Consider the following 21,070-nt stretch of genomic DNA (forward strand, 5'->3'; position numbering starts at 1 on the left):
ATGGCTCGTAAAAAGCCCAAGCAAACTCCAAGACGGAGTAAGCCAAATGGTTATGCTAGTGGCTCAACAGAGCAGCATGAGGCCGCCTCTAATATTAGTGGTCAACATGACAGTAGCGAAGAGCTGCCAGGTCTTGTTGTGTTAGAACAAGAGCTGGTTGAAATCGAGCTTGGCATAACTTCCATCGACATGGAGCTATGCTCAAGTGATGATTTCCTGAGCTCTTCTGAAGTTTTGGAGGTAAAGAAAAGATGCCTTGAACTTCAAAGGAAGCTCTCCCTTAAACGTTTAGATTTACTCAAATGCAAACCACAGCAATCAGGCTCAATAGAATCTAGGATGAACCGTATGGGGGAAAGCATTTATGGTTTGCTTGAAGCATGCTCTACCCTCATTCGAAGCTGTCGAGAGCAATCCAAGCAAGTGTCACATCAAACATCATCGGTAGTTATGGATGCAGGCAGTGACACAGGCAAAGCTGCTGAGTCTAGCAGTCACGTGACACCCCGTGAGAGTGGTGTAAAGATACCACCTGTAAAAGCAGAACAGGGTATCCTTCAGGGCAGCAGTAGTGCTAGTAATATTCTTAATCCTTACACATCTCCCTTTCGCACTGAAGCTAATAATAGTAGTGAATTTCCCATCGTCGTGCCTCAACCCCAGCTCAGTGCAGGGTTTCAAAATGTTCATGGTCCTCGGTTGTCGCTGGAGAAGTTTGACGGCAATGTGTTAAAGTTCTTTAACTTTAAAAGGCGTTTTGAACGATACATTGAGTCAAACTATCTAAGCTTTGAAGATCGCATCGCCTTTTTGGAGGACAATTGTGTAGGCCAGGCCTTGGAAGTAATTTCTGGCCTGAGTTGCTTGCAAAATAGTGAAAGAGCATATGGAATGGCATGGGATAGATTGAGAAAAAGGTTTGGCAACCCTGGAAAACTCATGGCCAAAGTGAAGGAAGATTTGCTGCAAGGACCCCCTATTTCAGAGTGGGATGCGCCGGGCCTCACAAAGCTTTGCGACAAGATGTATAAGTGTGAAGTCAGTTTCGATGGCTGGGGTAAGTCTCACCTTTTAAACAGTGACGAGGTGCTTCAACGGCTGTTCCTGCGACTTCCTTATAAGTTAAAGGAGCAGTTTGTTCATGTTAATCACTTAGGATCGGACTGTGCCACGTTTGGTGATTTAAGAGTCTTGGTCGAGGATGCAGCCTCTCGAGCCGACAGCCAATATGGCCATCTTATGCAACCAGGCAAAGATGTTAAGAGAGCTCTACAACCAACGATGGCTCGATCTAATCCGCAAGGTGGCTACAAGCGTGCTTCGGTTTGCACAACCCAAGAGCAGATTTCCCAATCTGCTAACCATAAGCAAGAGTCCTGTTGTTTGTGTGCAGAGTCGCATGCCCTATGGAAGTGTGAGATGTTTAAACAAAAGCCTGTTGCAGAAAGAAGAACCCTGGTGCAAAAGCATAGACTGTGTTTTTGTTGCTTGAGAGCAGGCCACAGAGTGGTTGATTGCAGATTTAAGAAATCTTGTGCAACGTGTGGATCGAGGCATAATTCACTTCTGCATGTAAACCGTGTGGAAGAGGAAAGCCCCTCTGCTCTGAAGAAGGGCATCTCAGCAACAACGTCCGCAACTGTGCCAGCAACATCTGGGACAACAATTTTTAAGGTTTTGCCAGTTAAGGTATGGGCTGGGGACCCCTCCAACTATACCTATACTTATGCTTTTATCGATGAAGGTTCTAGCGTCAGTCTATGCTCCTCAAGCCTCGTATCTCGCTTAGGGGTTGCTGCGACAAAAAGCAATGTGGAGTTGCTGACCACCAATGCTGTCTCCTTTCATGACAAGAAAATTGATTTTTTGGCTGTGCAGGGAATGGAAGAGCAGGCTGTGTTTTCCGTTGCAGATGCTCTGGTGATGGACCAGATTGTGGATGTCAGCCACAGTATTCCCACCGAAGCACTTAGTAGTGCATATAGTCATTTGGAGGACTTAAAGTTCCCTGAACTAAAAGATAGGAAGGTTGAGTTGTTATTGGGTAGCGATCTTCACCAGGCTTATCTTTTGCAGGAAGTTCGTACTGGCGCACCAGGAGAACCATGTGGACTGCACACTCTTCTGGGTTGGACCATTTATGGGAAAGATGGTGGCGATAGGCAACTCAACTCACCAGTAATGGTAAACTTTCTTAGCGTAAAGGAGTCTTGCGATAGAATGTTAAATGTATTGTTGCAGGATTTTAATGACATCGATGAGCCACAGGCCCCCTGTCCTTCAATTGAGGATAAACGTGCGCTGCAGATCATGCAGGACACGGTGAAGAAGGTGGATGGACACTATTCTGTAGGGCTGTTGTGGAAGCATGAAGACCCGGACTTGTGCAATAATCGCTCTATGGCACTCAAGCGCCTAGAGGGAATGAAGCGCCGATTTATTACTGACCCGGTGTTATTCAATAAGTATCGTGATAAAATGCAGGAATATGTTAAATGTGGCTATGCTGTGCCACTTGAAACTGGTGTGGTAGACACACCAGGGAAGACGTGCTATGTGCCCCATCACTGCACGACCAATGCGGCCAAGTTTAGAGTCGTTTTCGACTGCAGCGCGAAGTTTAAAGGCGTGTCATTAAATGACAAGCTGCTTCATGGCCCAGATCTCACCAATAACCTTGTAGGAACATTGTTTCGCTTCAGGCAACATCCGATCGCTGTTGTGGGCGATATTAAGGCCATGTTTTCCCAAGTACGTGTAGACGAAGGAGACAGGGATGCCTTTCGATTCTTATGGTATCCGGACGATGATCTCAAGCGGGAACCTGTCGACTACCGTATGCAAACTCATGTGTTTGGAGCAAAGTCGTCGCCATGCTGTGCTGCCTTCGCACTTCGGATGACTGCCAAAGACAATGAAGCAGGTGCTGATCAAAACACTGTTAACACAGTTTTAAAAAATGTTTATGTTGACGATATTTGTCATTCATGTGAATCGCCGGATCAGGCTATCGAACTAATACAACAACTGCGTGAACTATTACAAAGTGGCGGCTTCCATTTAACTAAATTCCTGTCTAACAGTGCAGAGGTCTTGAGTTCTGTGTTGCAGGAAGACTTGGCGTCGAAGGTCGATTTGCCTCAGTGCCAGCTTCCAACGCAGAAAACCCTTGGTGTTGTGTGGAATGCTGCGAGCGATTGCATGGAGGTGAGGGTGAGTATCCAACAAAAGCCTAACACCCGGAGAGGCGTTCTCTCCATGATTTCGCAAACATACGACCCACTAGGTCTAATACAACCCTTCATTTTACCTGCTAGGCAACTCCTGCAGCAAGCATGTGACGCTCAACTTGATTGGGATGAACCCCTTAATGGCCTTGGGCCAGTAAACATTAATTGGGAAGCTTGGTTAAAGGCCCTTCCAGAGCTTGAATGTGTTTCCATCGCTAGAAGCCTGACTCTTTTTGGTAAATGTGCTATCCGCTTTGAATTGCATGGTTTTTGTGATGCCAGTACCAGTGGCTATGGGGTCGTGTTTTATGTTAAAGTGTTTTATGATGATTCTGTAGTAATTTGTAATTTTCTATTTTGCAAGTCTCGAGTGGCTCCATTAAAGCCTGTTAGCGTACCTCGCCTGGAGCTCACTGCTGCTGTGCTCGCTGCCAAAGTCTGCAATTTTATCCTGACGGAGTGTGATTTTAAATTCAATTGTGTTGTCTTATGGACAGACTCAACTGTTGTGCTGCGTTACATTAATAATACTTCGACTCGTTTTCACACCTTTGTGGCTAATAGGCTGAGCACTATTCACATGCTTACCAGTGTCAATCAATGGCATTATGTACCGACTACCTTAAACCCCGCTGATCTCGCGTCTCGGGGAGTTTGGCCTGATAAAGTTAATACCGCTAAGCTTTGGTTCAATGGTCCTAAGTTTTTGCATGATGTCACGAGCAATTGGCCAAACCAGTCCGACTTTGTTGGCGGAATTTCGTCAGACGATCCAGAGGTTAAAAACATTGAACATTGCTCAGCCCAACAACACGCGATTACGGACTCGGACTCTCTCTGTCGGTTGTTTACCCGCTACTCGAACTTCCACGATCTACAAAGAACGGATGTTTGTATTTTTAATTGTTTGGCGACCCGTGCTGTGCACTTTGAGGTCGTGCAATCCCTGGAGGCAAGTGCATTCATTCAAGCCTACCGAAGATTCTGCAGCCGTAGAAACGTTTGTCCTACTGATCTGTACAGTGACAACGGAGGAAACTTTGTTGCTGCAGACCGCGAACTTCGGCAAGGACTCAAGAACCTCCATCAAAAGAAAGTCACCGATGCCTTACTTCGGCATGAAACGAACTGGCACTTCAACCCTCCGCGTGCTTCACATCAAGGCGGCTTCTACGAAATATTTTTTCGTTTATTAAGAAAATTGATGCGGTCGCTGGTAGGAAACGCTACGTTGGATGAGTTCGACCTTCTAACGCTGGTAGCAGAGATTGAAAGAATTTTAAACGATCGTCCCATCACTTCGCTCCCATCGTCACCAGATGATCTGCAAGCCCTGACTCCAAGTATGATACTCACCGGATCAGCTTGTGACACCCTACCGCCAGATGTTTTTATGAAGGCTGACGGTTATCGACGCTCTTGGAGAAAGACCCAATACCTCACAGACAAGTTTTGGGAACAATGGCTGTTGCAATATCTCCCTCTGCTGCAGCCCCGACAAAAGTGGTTTGGCACATCTCCAAGCTTGAAACCAGGCGATTTGGTACTGGTAGCGGACGAGGCAACTAAACGTGGGCACTGGCCCAAGGCTATTGTAAAGGAAGTTATGCCGGACACTAACAAACTTGTCAGACGCGTGCGAGTAAAGGTTGCTGACGGTACAGAGTTTGTTCGCGACATCAGAAAGATCTGCCTGCTAGAGGGCAGTATGGACTTTTGAAATGACAATTTTGTTTTCTAGGCTGGCTGGTTGGCACGATTGCACAACTGACATTGCTCATGCTGCTTAGGTTTCATATTTGAATTGTATTGCGTGTTTGTGTTTATTTTACTATTATTATTCTTGTGCTCCTCACTACCGCAGCTAGCGCGGTGTCGTCGATGCATTTGCATCCAGCAGTTCTGCCATAACTGTGTTATTGACTCCCATCAATAGTGTTGTTTCTATTTGCATCCTGCAGTTATTTACACTGTAGCAGTCTAGCTCTGTTTTTGGTCTGACTATTTCACACACCTGTCTCACTACTAAAGCTTTTGCTATGTGCGATATTATTTTTTGTGTTTTGTCAATTCATTGCTTAACTATCACGACTCGACTTAACAGTCGCGTGTTTTTTCTGGTAGCCTACTTTTGCTCTGACGTTAATGTCACTTGCGCTGGTCATAGCATTGCGCAGTATTAGGTTGTATGTGTGCTTTTGTTTATGCCATATCCCCACTTCTGCCACTGGTACCATGTATGCTATCATTTGTTTTTCGTGTATCCGTTTATGCTGACTTCCAGTTGTCGGTAGACTTATGTTTTTGTGCTTAATTTTAGCAATCGCTAAGCATGTTGGTCAAAAGGGTTTTTTAACTCCTCTTGGGCGTGTCTTCGATGTCCTTCTGTAGGCTACTGTTATGCATGTTCTATTAAGTTTGTGTGTAATGCAAGCCAGCCTTTGTGTTGCAATTGTGATCCTTGCTAACCGCGAATATTTTTGATTCTGGTCGATATTTGCATAATTCATGTCAATTGTCGTTTATGTGGCCACCTTGTGGCAATTAATTGGTTTGTGTTTTGCTTCGTTGTAATCGTTTTACAGTGGTAAAACCCTCATTTGTTAAACTCTGGTTTTGGGGGTGGGTATGTTAGAAACGATTCCCCGCCCATTTAATATTATTGTTGTATCTCTGCTCCATTCTATTTTCATGCTTGAGTGACCCGGCCATGCATTAACAATTTTTGCTAGTTGATCTTTCTTTTTACGTTTTGGCATGGACTGGAGTGGTCATTGTTTTATAAATCTGGAGAACTGGAGATTTGGAGTGACTAGGGAATATGTAAGAATTCGGTAAGCAACTGTTTGTTTCGTTTTATTATTGTCGTTTTCAATACACCATTTCTTCTAATAAGTAAGGCCTGCACTTTATCCAGTCTAGGCAAAAAACGTTTTAGACAGTAATTACTACTAATTAGGCTACTTTGTACAGTACCAGTTCAAAAAATGTCTCTATAATATACTGTATAGTAGGTCAACTGAAATTCCAAAGCGATCTTGATCTTATTGACTTTCAAGATCAAGATCACACAAAAAAAGTGATCTTAGATCAAGATCACCAAAATAAAAGTGATCTTGAAGATCAAGATCACGCCCATCTCTGAACATAGCTAATGATGAAGCTGACATCAAATGAGTTTGGTTATTGGACTTAGTAGGATCAGAAAAAAAGTTAACAAAAAAAATAAACTCCAAAACTACTGGAAACCCGATAGCCTATAGCAGGGGTTCTTAACCTTTTTTGTCTCGTTTACCCCTTCCCGAATAAAAAAAGTAAAATTTACCCCCACCGTTTTGGTGGCCCCTTGTGATGCCATCGTGTCCAGTCAACCATGCTTCACACAGATGAGTAGTTGGAAAAGGTACCTAATAACTTCAAATGCACGCTTAGTCAGCGTAGGAAAGTCTTCGACTAATCCACACCAAAACTTGGAAAAGTCACCATTGCACGATAAGAATTTGGAACAAAGCGTTGTTGAACATTGAAGATCAATCAATATTCATCTTTGCAAAGATCATCGTCGACAATACTTTCTAACTTGGCTTCGAAGGGATGAGTTATCCAAAGAGCACTAGGCTACTGTTAAAACTTTCACTTTCGAAGTAACAGTCAAAGTTCTTTTTTAAGACGGCAAGGTGCTGGCATGTTTCGACTTCGAGGTCAGAAATCTCGTTGCGACTTTTATTGACTTTCCAATCATCAAATGTTGGAAAATTTGCGTAAACTCCTTTTTTAACTCTTCTACTCCACAGATCTAATTTTGTCTGAAAGCCCTGAATTTTATTATTTACATCTATAATGGTAACACTTTTTCCTTGCATTTGCATATTGAGCTGGTTCAAACTTGAAAAAATGTCTGTCAAGTAAGTAAGCCAATGCACCAATAAATTTGTTGTCGCCAAAGAGCTTACTCAACGGGGATTTGCGTTCTCGAAGAAAATTCTCGATTTCACCATGTAGTTCGAAAACTCGAGACAAAATAAGACCCCTAGAGAGCCACCGAACTTCGGTGTGATAAAGGAGAACAGAATGTCCTGATCCCATCTGATTATAAACCACTTTGAAAAGACGATGATTAAGAGCACGCGCCCTGATAAAATTCACACTTTCAACCACATGCTTCAATACTGCTTTCAAATATTCTGGAAGGGTTTTACTTGCCAGTGCATGTCGAAGGGCACAGTGAGTAGAAATGATATCCGGTGCGCGTTTTTTCACCAAAGTTGTAAAGCCAGACTTAGCACCGAGCATAGAAGGGGCACCGTCTGTGCAAAGTGAATCCACAGGATTCCAGGATATATTATTTTGATGAAAGAAATTATCCATTTTTTCCATAACATTAACCGATTTGGTAGTCGTCTCTAAATTTTCCAGTGCAACACTACCAGTTTCTTAATAACTGAAAAGATTAAGTTTACTTTAATATATGATTCAATAAATTTACCCCCTCGGTAGGTGAAATTTACCCCCAGGGGATAAATTTACCCCCGGTTAAGAACCCTGGCCTATAGGCTACCAAGAACGACCACACCGGTCAATTGACCGGTACAGCCTATAAGCAGATGAGGATAACATTGCTTGTGAATGTTTCCGAAACAAAATATTTGGTTGGAATGGAAAACTAAGTCTATGCCAGAGCTGTTGTTAAATAAGTTTGATTGTTCAATTCCTACAAGATTATTCAATAGGCTGCCTACAAAATAGACCACTAGCCAAAATCTGCAGCCTACTTACTGGTCAATTGACCGGTGTAGTAGTTCTACATATATTTATGATTTTTTGGAGGATTTGGAATGTAAAGCGATTGTCTTCATAGAGCACGTAGTTCATACCTTAATTCGAGGATTAGCCGTAATATCAGTCGAATATTATTATGCTCATTTGAATAAAAATATAGAATCATACCAAAAATATAAATTGACCGGTATGGTAATTCTAGGGTTAAATGATTGAGAATGAATAGCCTATATGCAAAGTGTATTTTATTTCACAATTCAAAGTGAATCAGTAGCCTGAATGAAATAAGAATAACTTTTTTGCTATCTTTGATGGAACTTAGGATCTTAAAGGACATTTCAATGGTTAGGCTATGATAACAACTGATAGGCTACTTCAAAATTTTTTTAACAGGCCATATGCAAGTTAAGATATTGTTAAGATGAGTATCCTCGACAAGAAAATGTTTCTCTTTGAGTTCCTCGCGTCCCGGTCTGACGTAAAATCCATCCTTCATAACTTGCTATATTGACATACATTCCTGGCTGGCCTGCTTTTCCACACTGTTCCGGTCCAAAAGATGTGATTCCAGTCAAATACCATTCACATGAAGAACAGCGTTGACACATTAAAGGGCCACCGCTATCGCCCTGCACAAGTATTTCACAAGATTTAGCAACGTGTTTGAAACTCAGCAAACATATAATAATCTTATCTATAGCTAACTTACTTACAAGTTCTTACAGTTGCCAAATGCCTGCAAGTAGGCTACTAGGAGCATCAGCAAAATAAGGAAATTATTTTTCACCACCAGAAATTTTGCTGAGAAATATTAATTTTGTTAATTGTAGCCTATTTTCACGAAGTAGATGAGTCAAAATAGCCTACTTAATGGCTTTGCGCCTTTCTAACTGATGCAAAAGAAAAATTGCCGAGTTGATTGTCATTGTTAAGGCGCCAGACAAACAAAGAGCACAGCTGCTATAAAATGTGTGCTGCAGTTTGCAGAGCATCGAAGTTACGTTATTGCTTTTGGAGGACATTAAGTGTGGCTTTTCTTTAATCATCTTTTACACTACAGAATATGTAGGCTACTTGCTAAATGGCGGAAGAGCAGAATAACAATTTTAAAAAAATGAGAAAATAATTTATATGTTATAAGCTGTTGTTTTGGGATCACTACAAATGACGAACACTCGAACATCCAATAGAATAGGAGGTTACACCCAGAGATATTTAAAGAGGGAAATGCTCGTAGCGATTGCCTTATTCCCACGACACTAGAAGGGCGGCAGTTGATACCGAGTTAAGCGCTCTTTTTAAAATTGCAGAAAGTTGTGTGGTGCTGCTGGTACAATCAGCTACAAAAGATAGTTCGCAAATGTTAGGCCTATTTAGATCATGTTTGAAGAATACTTGTTTGGAAACACAGTTAAATGGGGTAGCCACTTTATCAAGTCGAAATTCTGCCACTGCGAATGACTACAATGCAACCGCCAACCAATCAGAACATGTTATAAGAGGCTACCGTCCAATTGTGAACCTTCTAGCACTCATCCAGAGAGTTAATGCTTGTTTTGAACTTTATTCGGTAATTACAGAAGAAAAAGAGCAATAGCAGTAGTGGGAATCGAACCCGCGTCAATGAAATGACTACTTTCTAGCCCTAACCCCTAACCCAACCAGCTGACAAAAAATCAATCACTTAATTTGCCTTCTATCATCTTCTTTTCACCATTTTTTACGTCACTTAAACCGTAGCTTATGATTGGTTGGCGGTTTCATTCTAGTCAAGTTTAGTGGCAGAATTTCGACTTGTTAAAGTGGCTACTGTTAAATGGTTACCAGTAAACTATTTTCTTAACAAAGCCTTGGCAATAGGCTAGGAGTAAAGCAAGTATAGGCTACGTGTAAACTTAGTTGAATAGACAAATGACTATGAGCATGCAATGAATATAGCTCAATTGGTTAGCGCGTCACTTCTAGAACGAAGAAGCTTCAAGATCAAGCGGCGCTGGTTCGACTCTCTGGGTGTGCGCTTGAGCAACGCATGTTGAGGACTGCTCTCCATTCAGCGGCATCTAATGGATGGGAATAGTTCTCCGGCAACAAGACTTCAACAATTGGAAACTTCACTCTGTCAATCTCGGTGACCGGGCCGCGAAAATTTTTTTCCCACCAGATTTCTGTCTCATTTACATATTTTGGTAAAAGTTTGGATTAAAACCGTGTGAATGCAACATTTTCTCGTTGGCACGGTTGGTTCAGTGGTTTCATCCTCTGCCTACTGATCGGGAGAACGGGGGTTCGACGCCCGTCGTAGTCAAACTTTTTTTTTCTTTAAATTAATTTTTGCGGTGCACAAGAGCTTTTCAAAAAAGTAGGGTTAGGGAAAGCTTATATTTTATTATCATTGCACAATTTCATTGGCAAATAGTTATATCGCAATCTGAATCAACTAATCTCTCAAAACACTTTCGGAAAATCTTACTTTTAGAGTGACTAGAATCAATGAGACAAAAATCTCGTGGGAAAAAAAATTTCGCGACCGGGCCTGCGTCAGTGATTCAAAGCCTCTACAACAGGAGTCGGCAAACTTTCTGTACTACTGGGCCAAATCTACAAACTTCCGGTAACGTGCGGGCCGCATAAATTGCAACCTATGAACAATCGCCACATTATCCTTAAAATCATGGCGCACCTGCAACTCGATCCTATTCTTGTGTCTATTGCACAATGAGACGTGTTTGTTGCCGTTTCATATTTATTATCAAACACGTATTAAAACACAATGCATTGTTTTTATTTACTTATCATTTATCAATGTGAAGAATGATGTTGTTTTTGTGTCATGGTCAAGGTGTTTAAATCAACTTGCAACTTTGTTGATGATATTTGCAATACGTCATTCAAATGACGATCTGACAGGCGAGTGCGAAGTTTATTCTTGCGTAATTTATTTTTGAAAAAAGCTGCTCACAGCAATATGTGCTTCCAAACAAGCACATTACACGTTTTGCATTGTCATACAGATGAGGATAGGTAGATTTATGGACATATTCTTTATAAAAGTTGGCAATTGGAACTGAATCGTGGAAAATTACTGCATAAATCAATTTCGATTCTGTTACGTCATAATTACACATAATAATCAATGAGTGCTTTCTTGTCATTATTCCTCGACAGTGGGGTACATAGTTTTGAGTAACGTCAGATCATAATTTTAAGAGATTTTGTAGCGTACATGGGAGTTACCGAGTAATGTCGGGATCGGGACACATGTTAAAGAGCTTTTTGTTATGATATAAAATAAATTTATGCGTAGATAATGATGAAACTTTAGTTTATGCACTAAAAGTAAGATCGTTCGAGGGCCGCAAAAAGTTTGTCCGCGGGCCGCAGTTTGCCGACTCCTGCTCTACAAGTATGCAAAACTGCCAGGATTAAGCTCTCCAAGAAGCTTTTCCAGTCCGAGGATAAAGATTCAATCAATCAATCCAGGCCTGATGCTAATAGCGCAAGCAGGCTATCATAACAAAATTTAATAAATTACTATCGGTGCCAACTGTCATTTTACGATAAACAGAGAATATTCACAACAATCAGAAGTCTCTATTGTCAGACGTAATAAACTCCTTCGCATCCCTTTCTTTAGATGTCCCTGGTTACACCCAATTATAGCGTGCGCTAGACAGCCATAAACATACTTTTGTTTTTATCTAATTTAGGCCAAGTAAGATTTTTTGTTATGGCTTCTGATTGAAATAAAATACGGTATCGATAAAAACTGTATCTTAAAAGAAAATGTGATTAGCAGTCTCAAAACTTCAAATAAACTTGAATAAACTTTACCACATCAAAGAAAGGCGGAGAAGCTTACACACCAATCCTGACAGTGCGTTCTTTGCTAAATTGTTTTATTGATTGCGGATGAGTCACAAGACCAAGAAGAATTTGTGCGTATGCTACGTCGCTAGGAAAAAAGTAGAACCACTGCACCAAAGAATGGCCAGTTGGCCTCATATCACGTTATTAGCCGTAGACCGTGATTCTTAATGAACATCAACTACTGTCACCAACATAAAAAAAAGTTTAAATTTTCTTACCAAACACGTATCTACTCCTCCACCGATCCGACCGGCACAAATCATTCTGTTGTCTATCAGCGATGCAAACGGCTCATTTTTGTATGCTTCTTGGCATACTCCTAATGGCAACTTGTTTAAATCCACTTCTAAAAGTTGATCAGAAGGACGTCCCGTCTCAGCTAGAAAATACACTTTATGAAAACAATGCACTGCTTCGGACTATACGAAACCAGGGATTCATACCCTACCATGAATCCCTGTAGCCTACGAAACTCATATTATAAACTGTAAAATTATGACCATTTGTTTTTTCAAAATTTTCTTTGGTACGGTGGATAGATCTTTCTTTTGTTCAGTTTCATACTTATGTAAACAAGCATGGGAAATTTGGTAGTTGCTATAGTTACTGCCTATGAAATGCCTTTTCCATCTAAAAAATTCTCATTCCTATTGTTCGTGCGATAATTTCACTTTCTTTTCATGCAGTGACGTGATGATTGTCTTTCTGTTGGTGCAGTTGGGACATTTAACTTGCAGAATCTTTCACACAAGTCAGAATGATTTTATTTCTTCAAGACAAACACAACGTTTTTTTCTTCAATAAGTCTCAAGCTTAGATTGCCCAAAAAAACGTTAAGTCTCTGTTAAGAAAAGTGCGACTCACCATTTACTTTTGATAGACCGAGCAAACGCAAAAAAGGCACGAAATAGAATGATAAAAAAGTAGCCTACACCATTACTTCATTAATGAAAAAACACAATGATCGTAAAATAGAAGCAGTAGGCCTATCCTAAATTGCCCTGTTTGAATTTAATTAGTAATAAATCAAAACTAAATTTGTTTTTAAATACACTAGTTCAAGACTTTTACAAGTTCTTGATAAAAATCACCAAGTCGCAAATTCAACTCCCCCTTTCAAAACTAACTTACTTATTCCCCATCCAGCGGCGAAGCAGGTGATTTCTGGTGATGAGACTTCTCCACGGGGAAGGCAAAGTGGTTGAATATATCGGCTGTATTGCACTGAAGATGAGAGCTGAAAATGGGTTTGTGTCATATTCCTTGTCACCATTGGTATTAAGTTAAAAACAAAATAATCTTAAATGCTATTGATGTTGAGTGCAGATGTAAGAGCTCTAAGTAAGAACTAAAACCAAAGCAACAATGCGACTTCTATGAAAAAAAAATTGGAAGGCCATTCCACAGACAGTAATGAAAGCAGTTACCGTTTCTTTAATAACTCGTTGATCAAAAACATCAAAATAATTAATAGCTCTTCAATTGCTTTCACTAATTTGAAATTTACAATGGCTACATCATACTTGGTTGTGCAAAGATAAGAACAAAAATATCAACATATAATAAAATATGAATCTTTTTTAAAGATAATAGTCAAAAGAAAATTGAAAATAAAATGCTACATTCAGACCTCTAGGAGTGCAACATCCGCCATTGGAAAATCATAATTGACTTGAATGTGCTTGGATGCGATTCCCATTTTACGTTGAGCACGAGTTCCATATCCAATATAAACTGTAATTTGGTGGAACTGGAAACTCCTGCAAATGAACAAATTTTATACTTTGATTAAATCTCCGAGGCTTGCAAAAGCATTCATTTTTGTAGTATGTGCAATAGCCTACCTATGGTGCATTGGTGCTTTGAACAAAACTGTTTTATGCGTTTCTAAAGTTAGCAGAAAATATACATATAATATGACATATGATAAAGTATAATATGACAAGTGTAAGCAACTATCAAATTAATTTATAATAAATTTTATTAATTAATTTCATTTGAGTAATTTCAAATTAATTTGTTGATCTCAAATCCCAAGCAAAATGTACTTACTTTACGCAATGTCCTGCTGTGACAACCCACTTTCTGTCAATGAGAGAACCTCCGCATAAGCCTCTTTCTCCATTTTTAGCATTAATTTCTATCCTCACCTTGAAAACAGGAAAACTATTTTGAAATAAAAACTTTTTTACACCTCATAAAGTGAAAGTAGACCTGTATAGGCCTGATAAAAATATCACCTGGATAACATTCTGTTGACGCTTTGTGAAAGCAAAAATTACACTTGCTTACTTGTTAACAAATACGCCTACGTGTTAAGGTATTATTGAAAAGCAGAAGACCTACAACTTCAGGTTAACAGGATTTCAAGCTCGGTTATAAACCGGCCACCAATGTAGGCTATGAGCGAATTTATATTTGCTAAACTGTTGACTGTGTAAAATCTTTTAATTATTTTTGATGTGTTTTTCTATCTAATATTCGCTGACCATGTTCATATGTCAATGGGTTTCAAGACCAGGAATCCCCATTCCCCAACCACCGAGTCGTGAAAGGTTGCTACCAGGTAGCGAGAACACACGCCCAAAATGGCCGTCTAGTGTGAGAGTTGGTTGAAAGTATGTCCTTAGACGTAGAATAAATTGATTACTGTGAATACAATTGATGCAGCCATGCACTATTTAGTGACCAAATAGTAGGCCTGCGTACAAATGAATATTACTTTGTAACCTGCTAAATATCTACCAATCCAGTAACGGATCCAAAGAGGGGGCGCTTGGTGACGTAGGCCTACTTCCCCCCAAAGTAGAAAAAAACATGTAAATTTTCTACAAGTTTACACAATTTTCTCGCTTGTTTCGCTCGCTCAGTCCCATGACGTGTGCCATTGGGAACAAATGGTGTCAGCAGTGAATTTAAAACTTTGCCGATACTATTCTGTAATTAACCACTTGCTTCATGCAAAATTCAACATCCCACCTCAGGAATCTCTCCGGCAACTAAAGTCAAGACACCCCTTTGTGCCAGCTGCTGTTGAATTACTACATCCATTCAGCGATCATGCCATCAACGCAGCACACTTCTTGGAAGATATTTGGAAAGCAGCGTGGTGCGCCACCGACACCAAACTACATGGTTTTATACCCCACCCGGTGGCGCGCCCCCTGGTATGGACCTGCCTCGGCCGACTTGGGTCAAGCTCAACGGAATCCGAAACGGAGTCGGTCGCTTCCATTCCAACATGTACAAGTGGGGTCTAGCTCCCTCATCGGCCTGCGAATGCGGCGCGGAGGAACAAACTGCTGACCATGTCATTCTCGAATGTCCCATCTACAAGGCACCAAATGGAACGCATGGTATAGCAACGCTGGACGAAGCTACACTCACCTGGCTCTCCACCACCTGCCCTGAAATTTGATCTAGTCTCAAACGAAAGAATGGCCCTCTTAAAATTAAAAGATATTGATGAAATATTCCAAACCAAACATCTTGATGACTAACTAGGCTTCTCAACAACTAAGTAAAGCTATTTCCGGTAGGCAATGAATTGAAATATGTCTTGTGACCTTGACACTCAAACTTAAGATCAAAACTTGTCACTTAAACTTTTGAAGAAATTCAGTTTTAATTTGGTGGTATTGGTCAAATACAAAGTGTGCGTCTTCTTCAAAAAATCATTAGTGGACCTAAAAGTTTACATGGTCTGATTTGTTTTACAAATCTTGCTTACAGTGTGTTTAAACAGTTATAAAGCATTAGAAAGTAGCCTAAGTAGTCTAAATTTCAAACTTCGTATTTCCAATCACCTGTCAGCAAAGCTGTTTTTACAGTAGGCTATTTTAAAACCGGTCCGTGAGAGAAAAAGGTTGGAGACCGCTGGTCTAGATGCATAAACTCACCATCCAGGACCACAGCTGTACGTTAGCTAATCTTCCACCAATTATTCTCCCTGCTGAGTTTAGTGGTTGTGGTACACCACACCTGTTGTGGGTTGGTGTCTTACAGCATGACGTTCTATCACGATACCTGTGCTCTTCATCAGCCTTGCAAGTCGCTGAAAAGTGCATAGTGCAGGTTATTGAATATCATTGTCAGTGAAATGACGGTATTTATTTTCATATTATTCAAAGTACGATAGCCTATCTTTGATTTTAACGTTTTGTTAGTGAAAAAATATATGCAACCATACTTAACAAAGAATACGCTTCTGCAATAAAAACAAAAGTAGTCTACTTGAAATTTGAAGTAGCAAATATTTATCAAAGGCTGTCATTGGGTGCAAAATATGTTTTTGCATTATTGTCAGATATAACTTTGCTTCAAGTCAGATCCATTACCTGATCCTACTTTCAAACAAACCTACCGGCAGGACACCTGCCCATGTTACATTCTTCGTATATTTTTGGACATGTGTCAATATTATTGGTCCGGCATCGTGGCACTCTGTACCGTGTTCCATTTCCGCATGACTTTGAACAATCCGACAACACATTCCACTTAGGACTTGATGAGACTTGACCTGTGTGTAGAAGATAATTAATGACAATTTTGTTTTGCAATTTTTTAACTAACGTTTGCAGACGTTTGCAGATGAAAAGTAAAACGACAGCTTCAGTTAGAGAGGTTAGTGGTTCTCAAACTTTATGTAATGTTCTCAGAAATCTATACTATAGGGCAGAGGTCACCAAACTACGGACCGCGGACCGGAACCGGCCCGCGAACTGATTTCATCCGGCACGCCATGTGCTGCGGAAATAACAGCTGCACTACAACTGTTAAATGTAGTGCAGCTGTAAGGAAAAAAGTTACCAAACTTTTTGTAAAGGAGTGACGTTGCTGTTAAGCTACCATCACATTGCACCTTTATCATTAGGCCACCACAAATGGGGACAGCCTAGACCAAATTTGGAAAGATGTAATGTTTTTTCAAGAGCACGATGCCCTGTAGTGTATCACAGCAGGTCATAACTTTTCCAGCAACCTTTCGATTTTCATCACAACTTTGCTATTCCACCGCTGACTTTGTTATTTATTGTGCTCAATTCAAGTCAATGGAAATTCTTAGATATAGTTGTAGGCCTATATCTTTTCGCAATTTGCATCCGGCCCGCAGCCGTTAATCTCGCAGCAATCCGGCCCTCAGAGAAAAACGTTTGGTGACCCCTGCTATAGGGCATAGGCTATATACCTTATCATCGCCGCCCAGCAATGTAAAAAGAGCTAATGTTAGTGTACACGCAAATTTAGTACAAATAAATTAAACAAGTAGACTAATCATAGCTAATGGCAATATCCTCAATGAAATGGATGAACTTGGTGATCTTTAATGAGTTATTTAATATTTAGAGCCCACTGCCCACTTATTGTATTTCTTTCGTCCATAAATGGGGCGATATCATTTATATATCGCTTACTTTGAGAATTACTGAGCTAACGTAGGCTATAGCATTTTTAGATTTTTTCTGTAAAGAGGAAATGCTATATTGACGAGGAAATGCTCCATTGAAGCATAGTTTACCTTCATGTCGCTTTAATCATAACCATTTCCAAAACTATGCAAGAAACTTGAATTAAGATATTGCTGCACAAGATCAGGTATTCACATAACAGTGACTCACCTATCCTTTTTAACTTAAACCCGTTTGTGGGTGCTATAGAGAAAACAACAAACTGTAGACTACTTTGAAAAAGAATGAATGCCAAAACTCACCTTCACACCATTTGCAGGTTTTTTTGCACTGATTCTCTAAAAAATCTCGGTATTTAGGAGTGCAGAACTGAACAACATTTTCACAGGAAGGAAATTCATCAACACATGTTTCTGAAAAAAAATACTTTTCATGTATCATGCAAAACAGTGTTTTGTTTTATAGCTATTCGTTAACTGTTCTATGGAGAGTCAGATAAAAAGTTAGTTAATATTCTGGATGCAAAAGCATGCTTTTCGAGTTACCGCATATAAACGTTCCTGAATTCAGAACTTTGAAATTTTCCAACTTAACGACAAATGTAAACTCCTAACCCTTGCATCTAATTTCGTCGTCAATTTAAATCTTTTTGAAATAGAAAAATATTTTTAAAGGCACTTTTAGTTGTAGCCTAGGCTACGAAAGTGATGTGATTTTCAACAGAGCTTTATTTCGCTAATTTTGTCTTTTTCATCACAAAGTCGTGTGGCCTAGCCTACCTACGGTTTGCTGTGAATTGGCGCTTAAAAATGGAATGAAAGCGAGTAAGCACGTGTGTATATGTGTTTATACTGTGCAGTGTGTGCGTGTGTGTAGGCATCTGAGTCTGAGTGGTAACATACATTTAAGCATTCTTTTGCATGATATTGTGTTCGGCAGGCTTCGTAACCGTGCTCCTTTTTTGTTGCATGAGAGTTTGTGATATATGCCACTTCTATCCTTTTCTGTCTTTTGTTTTGCCGAATAGGCTACTGAGAATTTTTAAACGACGCTAGAAAAGATGCCGGTTCATAACTTAATCATAGTGCACGGCCGTGCATTTACAAGACACTTTATGTCATGCTTGAAAATGCGCAGGCAAATTGGCTTTTATGTAGCCTATAAATGTTCATTTAATCTTCAGCCTAACCATAAACCTGGATGCATTCTTTTTTGCCACGATGCTGAATTATTGTCATCGACGTAATAATCAAAAACAAAATAAAACTTAATCAATTACCTTTCACTTTAGGCTTCAATTCTTCACACCATCCGCAAGTATATGTACATAATTTAAGAAGACTTGATTTAAATACTTCGCACAAAGACGATGTCTTGAAAACTTCGCATCCATCACTTTCATCTTTGCATTCTGAAAAACAAGTTTCAATCTTTTGTGCTTTAAATCTATCTATGATTGGCGTAGGCTACTACTGGCAGGCATGATACCATTTTCACTTCTACTTTTAAAGTTATTTGTAGGTTTGCGTTCCTGCAACGACTCAGAGGGGCCCAGCCCGCAAAATACAAAAGATTCTGATTTTGGAAGGGCTTCAGGGAAACTTTGCTTACTGGTCAATGCAATGCTGTAAGTAGAGAGTATCACTCTGTGAATTATACTGTAAATCTGTCACAAATGCCAATTGTAGATCATAATTAACGTTTCATAATCGACGAATCAAAGTCACTTTCAGAAAATTGTTCTTGATTGTGCAGCATACTTAGGTGATACCATCTCAGCAATAGTGATAAACCAAAAAACCCTTTGCATCTTTGTGAGGTAAACTTGATGGCAAAGATTCGGTCTCTGCTGTAGTTGTTACCAATTTGTTACATAATAAAATCGGATTTCAGTCTCTCTGTCACAGCATCGCAATAATGACAGTCCACTTGGTGTAGTTTCTTTCACCAAGACATTAAAAAAAATGGTGTCTTTGTATTTTTACTACTTGTGCGTAGTTACCCAACTATGGCATAACTCGGTGTTGACAGTCGACCAGCAAATAGTCGTTAGGAAAACACCCCTGATGACTGTTTGTAGGTCTATAGTTATTAGTTATGCTACTAAGTATACATAATTTACCCATCTATACTTCAATTCAGAAAATATGACCTTAAAAATGTGTGAAATATCAAAAAATTATTTAAAAAAAAACACGTTTCATTGGCGAATAAATATTTTGTGATGTCATGTTGTAATCTGCAATGAACTGCTTACCTTGTGAAAACGAAACACTGACCAAACATAGAAGTAGCGTTAATGAATACAGAAATATTCTTGCATTCATACTGGTATTTTTAAGTTTATTTGTTTGTTTTTTTCTACTTTTTTTGCTAGCCTGTTGGTTTATCAAACGTAATTATGTCTTTAGACACAAAAATTTTTTAACTTCCGAAATATTGGATATAGATCACAAAAATAGTGGATCTAAAAATGAATCTTGTTTTTTCAAATGAGTTGTTAGCACGTTTGAATATTCCTTGACGTTTGAATAAGTAAGTTAAATTATCACCACCCAAAAGCAGTATAACTTTAACACTTTTTCACTTTGTTGAGTTTACTATCATTTTACGAGTACACAACTAATCTTTCAAAGTCGATTTCTAATTCACGTCTTTCTAAATACTGTAGGTCTTGGATAACTGAAGCAATAATAAAGTTTTCGTATATTTTGTTATTGGAGGATGTAGCTTTAGTTCTTCCTGTTTTCACTCCGCATACCTTTTTATGCATTCGTGACATGATATTGGTAGCCAGGTTGAATCTCGAAGAATAAAATATAATAACAATAAAAACGCAGCACAAGAAGCAGGATTTTTGTATATTCACAGCTTCAGCGGCGCCCACTTCTCGTATGCTTTATGTTTATACTTCCGGTTATCAATTTCCCTTCACTGATTCACTTTATCCAATTGGTTACAAAGAGCTTTGACACACTTAACAAAAACGTGATTGAAATTTTTACCATAAGTACTGCGGATTTTTTGTAGTAAACGCAACAAACACATGAAGGAACTGCAAGATTCAATTAGCTGTGGCATTAGCAATATTTGAAAGTTGAACAATGAACACCTTCTCTTCTTCTTCTTGCGTATGACGTAGCTATTCAAATAACACCATTTAATCGCTTAATTGTAACCGGTGATTTGTCTAAGTAAACCAGTGGTTTTCAATGTTGAGCGTGGCAGCCTTTTGTTGGATTTTGATGTTTGAAGACATAATGAAGCAATTTAGACCCATTGACTTGTCTAACGCCTTATACCTGTAATTCTATTGCATTGGGAAAGCAAATGCACTTGTCTTCAAACTGATTGGTAAAATACCTTTTTATGCTGATATGCTGTACAATCGGAACATGAACACCTGTTTTTTCTATCGCACGATCGAAATGAAAGTACAGAGGCGTGTTAACCACCCCCGTTCTCCCTGGCCGGTAGGTTCTCCGTGTAAGGGTCTATTTCTTTTTGGTCGGTCAAGTGTTTTTTGGCCATTAGAAAACAAGAAAAAATGGACATAATTATAATAGCTTAAATCACATCATAGAATTTTGTTTTGCTGGTCATTATTTTGTAGGACTTCCTATTTTAAATCAAAAATGCCAGAAAATACAGCACTCCTCCAATATTTTGTTAGAGCTTGTAGAAAAATAAATAATATCATTCTAGCTTTCTTGAAAAATAATTTCAATTGTGGGTATACTGGATAGGTACAGCAGGTCTACTGCAACAATAAAGGCGAAGAATAAA

General features: G+C 39.4%; 2 protein-coding genes across 2 annotated transcripts; one reads left to right on the forward strand and one right to left on the reverse strand.

Annotated features, from left to right (window-relative positions):
- LOC145772492 (uncharacterized) lies at window positions 1–4,950 on the forward strand. The gene is made up of 2 exons (XM_082584367.1): window positions 1–3,466; window positions 3,728–4,950. Exons 1-2 carry the CDS (start codon window positions 1–3, stop codon window positions 4,948–4,950), a joined length of 4,689 nt encoding a protein of 1,562 aa, XP_082440493.1.
- Window positions 4,951–7,797: 2,847 nt separating this feature from the next.
- LOC145772772 (brain-specific serine protease 4-like) lies at window positions 7,798–19,650 on the reverse strand. Its single transcript, XM_082584649.1, has 10 exons — window positions 19,542–19,650; window positions 18,564–18,695; window positions 17,587–17,697; window positions 16,240–16,395; window positions 15,776–15,930; window positions 13,929–14,026; window positions 13,507–13,636; window positions 13,008–13,113; window positions 12,095–12,255; window positions 7,798–8,638 (listed from the first exon to the last, which is right to left on the reverse strand). Exons 1-10 carry the CDS (start codon window positions 19,609–19,611, stop codon window positions 8,426–8,428), a joined length of 1,332 nt encoding a protein of 443 aa, XP_082440775.1. The 5' UTR covers window positions 19,612–19,650; the 3' UTR covers window positions 7,798–8,425.
- Window positions 19,651–21,070: the final 1,420 nt, after the last annotated feature.

Source organism: Aplidium turbinatum, chromosome 6 (assembly GCF_918807975.1).
Source record: "Aplidium turbinatum chromosome 6, kaAplTurb1.1, whole genome shotgun sequence".
NCBI lineage: Eukaryota > Metazoa > Chordata > Ascidiacea > Aplousobranchia > Polyclinidae > Aplidium > Aplidium turbinatum.